The sequence below is a fragment of the Gymnoscopelus braueri genome, assembly GCF_963280865.1.
Source record: "Gymnoscopelus braueri genome assembly, chromosome: 5".
NCBI lineage: Eukaryota > Metazoa > Chordata > Actinopteri > Myctophiformes > Myctophidae > Gymnoscopelus > Gymnoscopelus braueri.
The window spans coordinates 20,322,403-20,335,587 of NC_137606.1; the positions used below are offsets into that span (position 1 = coordinate 20,322,403).

Consider the following 13,185-nt stretch of genomic DNA (forward strand, 5'->3'; position numbering starts at 1 on the left):
TCAGTAAAAATAAAATATTTAAAAAAAATCGTGCACGCACACGCCGCCCGTACTCACGCACACAAACCCATTCTGTCAGGTCTGGCTAGGGCGGCAGCACTAGCCAACACACAAGAGGGGGTTGGGGTGTGCTGAAACCAGCGCACCCCGAAACAACAGGTTGAGAATTGATTGCATGAAACAATCACCTGTGCGACCAGTCTCAATGTTAGTAAACAAATAATTGGTCTATAGCCGATATTGTAGGCTACTAGATGTGAGGGCCGCGTAGTGGCCCGAACCTCTAGGATATTTAAAGGGCGAAGGGCTCGCTTCTTTTGGGCTTGTTTTCAAAGACCTGGTTACTTGTTTCTCTCGCAAAACCTGGCAACGCTAGTCAGAGCGCACAGAGTAGTAGACCCGCCTCCTGGCTGTGTGTGTATGTGCGTGCGTGTGTGTGTGCGTATGCGTGAGTGTGTGTTGCTTGGTGCGTCGCTCTCTCCGCTTCAAACAGATATTCCACAGGGAGAGAGAGAGAGAGAGAGAGAGAGAGAGAGAGAGCGAGCAAGACCTGTGAGAAGAGCAACGAACGGACGAGGACACAAAAAAACGAGCAACAACCACAAATGGCACTCATGGCAGGGATTTTGTTTACGGCGACCTCTTTAGTACTGCTCGGGATTTCTACCTTTGTTTCGGCGGCACGGATTTACCCCCCGAATGAAGGTAAGGTTGTTGGGGAGAAGTGAGCGGTGGAGGTGGAGAGTTTGGCTGTTTTCTCGGGGAGAGTTTTGACTTCATCTCGGGACTTGGTGGTCCCGTCGCTTCTCCTCCTCCAGACTGCGTGGTGGTGGTGCGCTGCGCTGGAGACGCACGCAGTTCAATGTGGGGGGGAAAAAACAACCATGGTCACCTTTTTACGCAAGCGACTTTTTTCCTTTGCGAGATTTATGTACAGATGTATACACTTGCGCCCGGGGACCCTGCAGGAGCCACAAGCCTCGCTCCCAGGGTTTATTTAACCCATGAAGACTGGGGAAAGCATCTGTGTCATTTTAGTGTGTCAAAAAAAAAGAAGCAGATCTACAAGCTCATAGGCGGCACTTAATTGTGAGCTTGCATATCTGCTATTTTTTGAATAGGAGATGTACAGAATAGCATTTGGACAGGCTGTCCAACAGTCCAAATGCACATCGGCTGTTGTTCATCTCGGCTCTCTCTCTCTCTCTCTCTCTCTCTCTCTCTCTCTCTCTCTCTCCGTGCCAGTTGCTTAAAGCCCTGGGAGCGAGGCTTGGGGCTCCTGCAGGGTCCGGGGCGCAAGTGTCCAGTTTCAGCGTTTTACTTATAGTCTTCCTATCCTATGTGTATAGTGTACTACTATGCACACACCAACCAGCCTGTAGCCAGTGCACAAAGGAATCCTTTCGATTATGGTTGTTTTCGCTTGAAACGGCTTGTTCTTATTTAGCATGGGAACCAACCAACCAGTCCGTTGTCTTGATTGTAGCCCTGGATCAAGACTATCATAGATGTATTTTATGATAATCTTGAAAAATATGAAGTTCAGCCTATGCACAATTCTTGGTAGCTCAGATTTCCTCTTCTGTTTTTCCCCTACACCAATCGAAAGGACAATTGCAGGAGGGGAAAGCCTAAATTCACCAAATAGTTTACTGAGCGATACAAACACTGAATAGCCTACGGTCCAGTCAGTCATCAAATAATAAATAAATAAAAGCCTGCTCCGTTGAATTCAAACAATCGCCAAAACTAATTCTCTCTAATGCTAAACATTTTTGGCCCGTTATTCCAGAAGGGAAAATAATGTCACGGCTGCCGTGGGAAATAAGCAGGCCTTTTTAATTCTCTGTAGAGCATGTTCATTTGAACATATAGGCCTATAATTGATTTCGATTATAGGCTATTAAGCACATTACTCTAATACAACTATAAATCCGCTGGCAAATCTGATATATGACAATATATTCCACACGGTTTAGTAATTACAACCGTCATTTGTAAGGTTATTCTGTGTAGGCCTAGTTATCCATTAAGAATAAGGAGATGCACACGCACAGGCCGAATGAAAATCTGGGAATCCATTACAAATTGTCCTACTTTTGCCTACTTTAGTTATTACCGTCATAATCTGAATAGCCTAGGCCTACATCAACCACCAATTCTCCACAAATGTGGTGTTTTGCTTCCCATGCCCGATAAACCCACTTTCACTCATATTTTTTGTGCATTAAGTGTTTAGTACATTTTAAAGTGTTTTATGAGACTGCTTGTACTGCAGTGGTAAAGTAACTAATACCTTTACTCAAGTAGGCCTACTGTACTTAAGTAGGCCTACAGTTTTGAGGTATTGTTTTATTTTACTGGAGTATTTCCAATTTTACTAGGCTACTTTTACTTCTACTCCACTGCATCTCAGAGGCAAATATTGTAGGCCTACCTTTACTCCACTACAATTATTTGAAGACTTTAGTTACTAGTTACTTTGTAGATTAGGATTATTATTTCAAAATATACATTAACCACTTCACCCTCTACGCATTTCGGCCATTTGAAAATAGCCGATCTACAAGCTCACAATGCGTAGAATCGCTGCACACTGTGAGCTTGTAGATCTGCTATTTTTAGATTTTTACACAATTTATAATTGAAATATTGTGGAATGGGACATACTGCATAACGAGTACTTTCTTCTTTTGGTACTTTAAATACATTTTTGATACCAATACTTTTGTACTTTTACTCAAGTACATTTTAAATTCCGGACTTTTACTTGTAACAGAGTATTTCGTCATTGCAGTATAGATACTTTTAGTAAAACATGTGAGTACTTTTTCCACCAGCACTGGTGCTGTATGTACTGTATGGAGGAACGGGACTGCTCACTTGTGTCTTTCTCTCCACTCCTGTTTTTCAGTCACGTTACTGGACTCCAGATCCGTGCAGGGGGAACTAGGTTGGGTCGCCAACCCGACAGAAGGAGGGGTAAGTCTAGAGAAAAGTCCCCTGATCTCTCTCGTTTAGGACGTATGGTGGTCCCCCATTGAGTAAAAAATTGAGAGATAATGTCCTCTATAGCAGTGGTCTTCAACAGGGGGTCCTCGGAGCTACTATAGGGGGTATGCCAAATCTTTGTGTGATAGGAGTTTTTTTTAAACATTAACCACTTGAACCCTATAGCATCCCCATTCTGAGGGGAACATTAGCCGAAAATAGCAGATCTACAAGCTCACAACACAATTTTTGGCAAAGAGGTTTGGTGTAGGGGGGGAATTAGCAAATCAAGTACGAAGCATTGAAGGTTTAAGTGGTTAAATGTCTGAAATGAACAAAAAACTGGAATTTACACAGCACTCATGATAGTCAATGAAGCTATCGATGAAAAAGTTTAATCTGCAACACAATTGTAAACAATGTAGTGGGGGTCCCTGCTTCATCTCTCTCTCAGCTAAGGGGTCTTTCCTTGGCCTGAAAAACGTTGAAGACCCCTGCTCTATAGGCATACCACCGCCAGCCTTCCCCGGCCCCCCTCCCCTCGCTCAAACCGCTCGCTGTAATGGTCACTAGATGCGAAGCAGATAGCCTCTACTGCAGCGGGCGTCGGGTTTCCTGAATAGACGGTGGATTGAATCGGTCTTTGTGGAGAAACTCTATATCCCTTTCCCCCCCATCGAGGCGAGGAGGGGAGAGCGGGGGGCTTGGCAGCGGAGAAAGGGCCCTGTTGGAGTGGATGAATGAATGAAGGGAAAGGGCAGCGGGTTTCAGTCCCTGCCGCAGGCAGGACGATTGGATCGGGCTATAATAAAGCGATAGGGAACGCGATCGGACTAAAATGCGTGATCCTGCTGGTCTAATTGGGATATCTATTAATGGTGCTGATAAGGTAACAGAGCGCGACTGTTCGGGGTGGCCGCCAGGGGCCCCGGGGTGCACAGCAGGTCTTGCACAGAATGAACGCGCACACACACACACACACCAAACACTGGGTGGGGACCCATTTGTGGGTCACAGACACATTTTTATGGGTCACGAAGTAAATATCCTTTAATTTTGTGCTTCCTACATTTTCTTTCGATTTTTTCTTTTTTTTAAGAAAAAAAAATGAACTTGATTTCTCAAAATAATGTAATAACTACATTAAAAAAAATCAAAGAAATTCCATTAATTAGAAAACAAATGTTTAAGAAGTAGTGAAAATAGACGATCTACAAGCTCACAAAGTGGCGCCAAACGACACGTTGTGAGCTTGTAGATCTGCTATTTTCACTAGTTTGAGTCCCGGGGAGACATGGTCTATTGGTCACCAAAATAGTACATAACAGCCTACCCATCTACCCCATCCAGCAACATCAACCCAGCGAAATAGAATGTGACAGCATGCGCCTCCATTTGGGCTTTGTTAATAAGGCGTTAAATGAACTTGGCCAGTGTTGTGCCCCATCATGTGATCACAGCCATGTGATTGACGGGCTCCTGGCAGCGGCGACAGGGCCGCATTCAGTCGCTCTCATTACGACCAATTGCCCCCATCCTCCCTCTCCCTGCTATCGGGGAAAGGTGCGGCCTTATCGCGACGCGGCTTCATTTCCACAATAAAAGGAGAGGCAGGCAGAAGAAAGCAGCGCAATAGATCAGCAGGGAGTGATAGACACTTTGTCAAAGTCCTATACGGCCGCGGCCATGTTTAGTGTTATCGACCCTACCTCGGGGGATACGGCTTTAAACCAGATTGTTCCTGATAAAGCTGTCAAATCAACTGTAGCAGCACTAACGGTTAACCCATATCGCCATTCTGCGATCATTTTGTTTTGAACGGCTTCACTAAATGGGCTGAGAACTAACAGCCTGGACGTCTCTTTTTATTTAAAAGGCAGTTAAACCAAAGGCTATTTTAATGCCTATTGTGAAAAATGTAAGAGAACAGGCCACTTTGAAGCTTTCAAGACACAAGCGTTTGCAGCGATACTCTGTTGGAATGGGAAACTAAATCACAAGTAAAACAAACATTCCAGCGCAGCGAAAATAAACCAGACTGCTCGATAACATAATCCATGCGCTTCAAGTCCACGTCTTTCTCCTATGAGTTCATACTAATAACAGTAGGTGAACATGTGTCTTAGGCCTACTGTCAGAAATGTCTTACCTTGCCTATCACGTATGCAGATATAAAGCAGGCACACATTAGATCATTAGTATTGATTCACAGACCCACACACACACTCTACTTTACCCTAAACCTCTGTTTTCCCTCATATTCCAATATAGGCTATACTAAGCCATGCCATGAACATTGAAGAGAGACTTGTAAAGTGCTCCTCAATAACAGATCTGAGTCGTCTTAATGCAGGCATGAGACTTATTACAAAATTATTTTCCCACAGCGACAGAGAAACCATGAATTTTAACATCTATATGGTTCTATATTAGGACCTAACATGTCTGCTAGGCCCCGTTTATAAATTATGCATTAAGTTTAGCCAACAATTAATTGGTCTGCTGAGACTCAAATATTGAGCAATCTCCCCCCCCCCCCCATTGGTAAATCTCAGTCTCTTGGCATGTGCTGCCTGTTATGTTTGCTTTTTATCTCACACAGCCCATTATTTCTGTAATTGTTTGACAGGGCATAATTCTGGTATTTGTAACATTAAGGAAATATTCCTTTATTGCTTTTCATAATATTTTCTATTATTGTGTTGACGTTAATCTAGTGTTTTGTTTCTTAAACTATGGGTCTGGACTCAAAATAGGTCATGGGGTCACGTCTGTTGGGTCCCAACAGAACAGCAATATATTTCTGTACTTGAAGTTTGAGTCCCAGAGGCCAAGACTTAATTTCTAAAAAAAGAGAGAGAGAGAGAGAAAGAAGTTCAGAATCCAGACTCGTACATTTGACTTTCACCTGACCTTGTTCTGTTGTTTTTCTACCCATAGTGGGAGGAGGTGAGCATCATGGATGAAAAGAACATTCCCATCCGGACATACCAGGTGTGTAATGTCATGGAGCCGAACCAGAACAACTGGCTCCGTACCGACTGGATCCCTCGTGGTGGGGCCCAGCGTGTCTACATCGAGATCAAGTTCACCCTGCGGGACTGCAACAGCCTGCCTGGCGTTATGGGCACCTGCAAGGAGACCTTCAACCTCTACTACTACGAATCGAACAACGACAAGGAGCGCTACATTCGCGAGAACCAATTTGGGAAGATTGACACCGTGGCGGCTGATGAGAGCTTCACGCAGGTGGACATCGGCGACCGCATCATGAAGCTCAACACGGAGGTCCGCGACGTGGGCGCCTTGACCCGCAAGGGCTTCTACTTGGCCTTTCAGGATGTCGGGGCTTGTATCGCGCTGGTGTCTGTGCGGGTCTTCTACAAGAAGTGCCCCTTAGCCGTCCGCAACTTGGCCCAGTTCCCTGATACTATCACCGGAGCCGATACCTCCTCGCTAGTGGAAGTGCGTGGCTCGTGCGTGGATAATTCCGAGGAGAGGGAAGTTCCAAAGATGTACTGCGGGGCTGACGGAGAGTGGCTGGTGCCCATTGGGAACTGCCTGTGTAACCCCGGATACGAGGAGCGCAATGCGGAATGCCAAGGTAAAGAAACAGCATTTTTCTTGTTTTCTTTGGGGTTTTTTTGTGTTTTTTTTACTGCCTGGTTGGTACTTCCTTTGCTATTCCATTCATCTGTCATCCTTTTTCCCCCAGCTTGGTATTCTTGTACAGTAGCTGACCTCTTTATAATTTGTCTCCCATCCCCTTACGCTGTGTCTTTGTTTCACTTCCCTCCACGCTTCTCACTCTTTGTCCCTCTCTGCTCTCTCTCTCTTTCTCCGCCTCTCTCTCTCTCTCATTCCCTCTGTTCACCCGCCTCTCACTTTGCTATTTCTTTTTTTCCCCTGTCCACTCACTCTCCACGCTCCTCTTCCTGATACGTGGCTGGGTGATGGAGACGATGATGATTGTAAATGGAGTAATTAGGTGGTCCGTTGGGAGCTGTTGTGCAACTGTGTGGGTCCCAAGAGGATTGTTAATGCAGGCCGGTTGAGAGAGCTGAGCTCCAACTGTTTGTTCTATTGCAGCCCCCCCCCCCCCCTCCCTCCAGCTCTTTCACATATTCCCAATGCGGTTTAAAGCTGGGAGAGAGAGATCGACAGAGGAGAGCTTATCATTCCAGGCAGGTATGGGAGAAGTGAAAGTACACAGCAGCGAGATGGTGTTGAAAAAGCCCTCTATTGCTGTTTATTCAGGCCTTTGCTCATCGCAAATTTTATATAGTATCGTTTCATGAGGGTTTCAGGTCAATGAAGGGGGCCCTGTGCCTGCCTTCTCAAATAATGGCCATGATATAGCAGTCAGTATGCCAACGATGCCGAGAAATAGCCTGGCAACGCTCATCAAACATCAGAGAGAGCAACAGAACTCGGCTACAGGTCTGTCGATATCCATGCCTCCATGGATCTTAAGCACAAATCAGCGTTTTTCTGTTGGTGTACAGGATTTCAATCTCACTTTAAAATACAGGGGTCCCAAAGTGTATAGCAGTTACTGTGTGTACTATAGTATGTGTACTGTACCATGTCATGCAGCAGTGTATTGTAGGGGTGTGCTGCTACAGCGCGCAGCAGCTGTGTCGTGGATAATGTATTGTGCCTCTCTCTGAGGAGAAGTTGTCAACTGGCCAGACAGGGGGATGGTTATTCTGCCAGGCAGGTTTATTGGTAAACCCCCCCCCCCCACCCACCCGCCCCTGCACCCTTCCCAATGCAGTGGGCTGTTCCAGCGTGGGGTCAGAGGCCGGGCACGGGTGATTAACAGGGGGACGGACCACTCCACCTCTCTTAATTTACAGGGGAGCCTCGATCTCAGAGGACTAATTGCATGACAAACAGGTTCAGTGATTTAGGGGTAGTGCAGACTGTTTCGGGGGGTGGGTGGAGTTTGGGGCAAAGGGGTGCAAGCGGTCACAGATGGTTGTCTGTGTGTGTGTAACGGGGTAGCGTTTCGGCTGTAAGAATTTCAGTTTGGAATGCTGCCCATCTTGCCCTGTCACAGGCAAATAGATGGCTCAGGCCAGGTTTCTCTCCCCAGGGTGGGCTTCAAAGAACCAGAGAGAGATGGAGAGATGAAGGAAGGAGACCAGAGGGGGAGTTACTAGCCACAGAACCTGGGCTAAATCGTCTTTGAAGAGGGGTTTAAAGCGAAACACACAACCATAAGCTATCCTGTTTCAAGTCAAAATGAAAATGCTGATCTTTGCCATAAATTCGGCTTGCCCTCTCGAGAAGGAAATCGACGAAAGATGCATTATCTTTCCCATTCGGCTTGGATTGAAATAAGTAACTGTTGCCAATGCCATCCGCATGTTGGAGCTCAGAATCCCTTGCCTCGTGTGATTAATGCACAGTCTGACAGCTTCAGAGTCCGTAATATTAGTTTTGGAGCCAACATATCCATTCAGTTCCCACTGCGTAGCATTTGATCATGTTCCAGTTCACCTTGCAGTATCACCTTACAGACCAGTAAAGCTCCCTCCATGGTGCACGTCACTTGAGACGCACCAAGATCCGACCCATCTGGACGCTGAACCTGGTAGTTGTAGACATGTTCACATTCTGTGTTAGCCTCCATAGATGCCAGAGGTGTCTGTGTGGGGTCAGCACTAGTGTTTGAAGGGTTAAAAGGTGCTGGCCACTGTCAGTCTTCAAGTGCACTGATGAGCTGGTTAATATTCCTCTGTGTGACAGGCTCTATGGGAGAGGGGCTGAACTCCTATATGACAATGTTGACCGAGGGACTTAACAAGGAGCTGGACTAGGAGGCAGGGAGAGTGGGAGTTGGAGGGGGAAAGTTTGTGTGAGAATGAGTGAGAAATGTGTTGCATTTACCCAGTTGTAGTAAAGGATAGAAGTTTATTAAACACATGAACCCTAGCGTCCCTATTCTGGGCATGTTATAGTAGGCGAAAGTAGACAGACATTAGGCAAAAATAGACAAACATTTGGAGAAAATAGGTGGATATTCTGCAAAAATGCCACACGCTCACAATGCTTTAAATAGTTTCACTCGATACATGCATGCACTCGTAAATGTAGTTTGAACTGATGTTTGCAAGATTTCTGTTGAGAGTTTCTTCGGCTGCAGCAGACAAGCCTAATTGTGAGTCTATTATTGTGTTGTGTGTGTGTGTGTGTGTGTGTGTGTGTGTGTGTGTGCTGGACGAGCTTGTGTGTCTGTGCTTGTCTTGTATGCGTGCAGGGTTACAAGGGCACCACAGCCCCCGGTTCCCAGCCTGCGATGAATGGGGTTCTCCTCCATCATTGTTCGGGGCAGCAGCGAGGCTGAGTGGGGTTGGCGTTGTTGGGGGTGGGGGCATGGGGGGCTTGTATTCTCCACCCCTGGCAGAGGTCAAAGGTCGTCCCCTTCTTCATCCATCTTCCTGGCCTGTCTGACAGGGTCGTGGGCCTACGATTGATTAAGACGTCAGAGTTTTGACAGCTGGGGTGTGTGTGTGTGTGTGTGTGTGTGTGTGTGTGTGTGTGTGTGTGTGTGTGTGTGTGTGTGTGTGTGTGTGTGTGTGTGTGTGTGTGTGTGTGTGTGTGTGTGTGTGTGTGTGTGTGTGTGTGTGTGTGTGTGTGTGTGTGTGTGTGTGTGTGTGTCTGTCATGGGCCAAGGGTGGCCAGGATGTACACACAGGGACCAAGGGCAGTGGGGCACTGAGGGCCACCGGGCCCCTGATCTAAGGAGTGGGGACTCTGTCTATTTGCATTTGGGGAGCTTTCTCTCGGAGGGAATGGGAGGGGGCCAGGTTGACTCTCTCGCTCCTCATCTGGTGAGGGGGTTTCAACTACCGTGCAGAGGTGATGACAAGCTACTCAGATACACAGAGAGCGAGCGAGAGAGTGAAAAGGAGAGTGTGTGTGTGTGTTTTGTGAGAGGGAGATAGAGAGAGTCTGGCGCCATTTACTTTGTGAGTCAGCACAGGGAAATAATGACTTTGTATATTTTTGTAAAAGCGTGAGGAAAATTTGCATGAGAGTTGTGTGTCTCCGACTCGGTATTGCTCTCAGAGTCTATTGAGATTGAGCCGGCAGTGAAGGGGGCTTTCAGGTCGCCTTTGTTGGTGAATCTGAGTTTGTCAAGGATATAGTATGGTTGAAGCGCTAGGTGTCAGACACTTTTGACACTCCAGACTGTTAGTGCATGGTTGAGTTGTTACCCCCTCCACCACACACACACACACACACACACACACACACACACACACACACACACACACACACACACACACACACACACACACACACACACACACACACACACACACACACACACACCTAAACCCAAATAAACCGGACTTCAAGGACAGGAAACCCATGATCTCCTTTGACGCCTAACACCCTAACACTTTTATTACAACCCACATGTTGTGGATTCAACGCCGTTTGTCGGTGTTTGTGCATGTGTGTGAATTAACAGCTTTGGAAGGATTTTGACGTACGTGTGTGTGTGTGTGTGTGTGTGTGTGTGTGTGTGTGTGTGTGTGTGTGTGTGTGTGTGTGTGTGTGTGTGTGTGTGTGTGTGTGTGTGTGTGTGTGTGTGTGTGTGTGTGTGTGTGTGTGTGTGTGTGTGTGTGTGTGTGTGTGTGTGTGTGTGTGTGTGATGGTAGCAGTTTCCTGTTGGAGTGGCAGTACCAATCCCTCCCCTCTCTCCCTCTCTATTCCCAATAGCCTCCGTTAAGCCGAGAACTCTCCCCCCGGCCCGTATTGGATTAAGAGGTTTCGGGGATGAGGATTCTTTTCTGTGCTCCATTCATTGTGTGACTGCTTCTAGGTCTCTCTCAGGTCTCCCTCAGGTCTCTCTCTGTCTCTCTCTCTCCCTCTACGTTGACAGTGTTAAATATGCACTTGAGAGCATCATTCTAAATTCACCACATAATTCTATTTAGCCTGCCAGTCCCCGGTGGCTTTAAATACACAGAATCACCCCCCCCCCCCCCACCCCCTCTCTCCTGCCTTCCATTCTCCCTCCATCCCTCCTCTGCGCACGCACAAGTGAAACGTTTGCATCTGTCTCTTGGCTTTTGTGGGTGCTCTGCTCTCGTGCTAATAGCTCTGTCGGTCTCCTGTGTCTCCGTCCGCTCTCCCCCGGCCAGAACATTCTGCTCTTATACGTATAGTGAAATCCTCAGCGTTAATTTGTGTAACTCAAAGGATGTACAAATGGACCAGTGGTTCCATTTGTACACTCCCAGAGTTAAACTAACACTGAGGATTTTACTGATCCCTCCCTCCCCTGTACTCATAATACCCCAATCCACTACCTTTTCTGAATCCTCCTTCCCTTTCTCCCATGGATTGCATAGATGTCCTCTCTCTATTTTCTCTCTCTCTCTCTCTCTCTCTCTCTCTCTCTCTCTCTCTCTCTCTCTCTCTCCCCCGCCCCCCCCCCCCTCTCCCCCCCGGTCATTGTGGTGGTTAGTGTTCAGCCTGTCTCTGGTGGCAGCAATAGGAAGTGGGCTGAATAATGAGATTACCCGTGGCAGACGGTAGGGAGGCAGGAGCGCCACACTGAACATTAGCACCCGTCAATGCTCCCACAAACACACGCACACACGCTCATGCAAGTGTATTCAATTGAGCACGTACAAACCAACACACAAATGTGGGTGTGCACATGCAAAAAGAACTGACACGTCCAACTAGTACATGCACACACACTCACACTCACACTCACACTCACACTCACACTCACACTCACACTCACTCACACTCACACACACACCCACAGACTGGGAGCGGAGGAGAATGGAGGTGAATGTACTCATCACTCTCCGTGCCACCAGAGAGGTTCATTCTGTGCTGCTGCTGAATAGAGATGGAGAATCTATTACCTAGTGAAGAGCAGGGAAGAGCGGATGATAAAATAAAAGCTCTCTGAAGCAACAACTACCCCAACCGATAAAACAGTCTTAACTCCTCCAGGTATTGTCATATATTACGTGCTTGTGAAGATCCACTTACATAAAAAGAGAGGGAGAGAGACACGCATGATGGCTACACACCCCCAACTCGTGCACGTGCACACATGGACACAGTGCACGCACATATACACAAATGCACTTTCTCTCACAAAAAGCAAGTAGTGCATGCATATACACACTCGCGTGATTGTGTTCAAGTGTCATGCACGCACACGCACACACCTCCTTCCCTTTCCCTCCCGCCTGTCAGGGGGGTAATTCAGCTGTCATTAGCGGAGGTGCTGAAATGTTTTTCCTGCTTGGGCTGCCGTCCTGCGCCGGCGCTTGTTCCTGCTGTCGTTGTTGACACTCGTCGCCCTCTCTCTCTCTTTCTCTCTCTCTCCCTCTCTCTCTCTCTCTCCTCCATGTGCCCTATCTAGGACAGGAAGCGGCCATTTGAGTGTGACCCGAACGGATGGCTAACACTCCCACAGTGCCAGTTACCGAGGCATTTAGCTGCACTAAACAGCCAGCTTAACAACGAGGTCACAAAGAACAAAAATAAAAATTAGCGCAGGATAAAACGGGCCGTGGAATTAGCGCCAGTCTAAAGCTAGCTAATTAGCGTCGTCTAAAACCGGAGGAAACGCCGACAGGCGATTTTGCAGTCGATCATCTAACTCGCTTTGCTCGCCGTGTATTTGTCTCAGTGTTTTGGAAGCAGAGTATCCTACCCTCTTTCTCCTGCCTCATCTTTTTGAAAAGCATCCTCTCTTTGAAGCCCGCAATGGGCAGGGGAGGGGAGGGGGGGTGATTAAAGCAGTCAGCAAGCAAATTAGCATGTCAAAAGACCCTGAATCAATACCCGAGCTCTCTACTCACAACCCTGCAGCCCCCCCCCCACTCACACACCCTTCTCTTTCTCTCTGTTTCTGCAAAATTGAGAGTGTTAAAATTTTAGTGTGTTCATTTAAATATGAAAGTGTACAAATCGAACCAAATGGACCTTTGTACACTATTTTGGAGCGTTATTTCATCTCTCAGTCTCTCTTTCTATGTCCTCGTCCCTCCACCTTTATTCAATTTTCTTCCCTCCCTGCCTGTGTTCTTCCTTAGCCTTTTTCTATTCTGCCTGATGGACGGAAAGGAGGATGAGGGAAAAAGAGAGAGAGAGAGAGAGAGAGAGAGAGAGAGAGAGAGAGAGAGAGAGAGAGAGAGAGAGAGA

The 13,185-nt window shown here is 47.1% G+C and overlaps 1 protein-coding gene across 2 annotated transcripts in view; it reads left to right on the forward strand.

Moving 5' to 3' along the window:
* Window positions 1-538: 538 nt before the first annotated feature.
* The window catches only part of epha4l (eph receptor A4, like), a 60,507-nt gene continuing 47,860 nt past the window's right edge, over window positions 539-13,185 (forward strand). For both annotated transcript variants that reach the window (XM_080428884.1, XM_080428885.1), the window contains exons 1-3: window positions 539-705; window positions 2,915-2,982; window positions 5,932-6,595. In XM_080428884.1, the coding sequence (XP_080285010.1) occupies window positions 606-705; window positions 2,915-2,982; window positions 5,932-6,595 (832 nt within the window). In that variant the 5' untranslated portion in view covers window positions 539-605. The remainder of the gene's footprint in view (window positions 706-2,914; window positions 2,983-5,931; window positions 6,596-13,185) is intronic.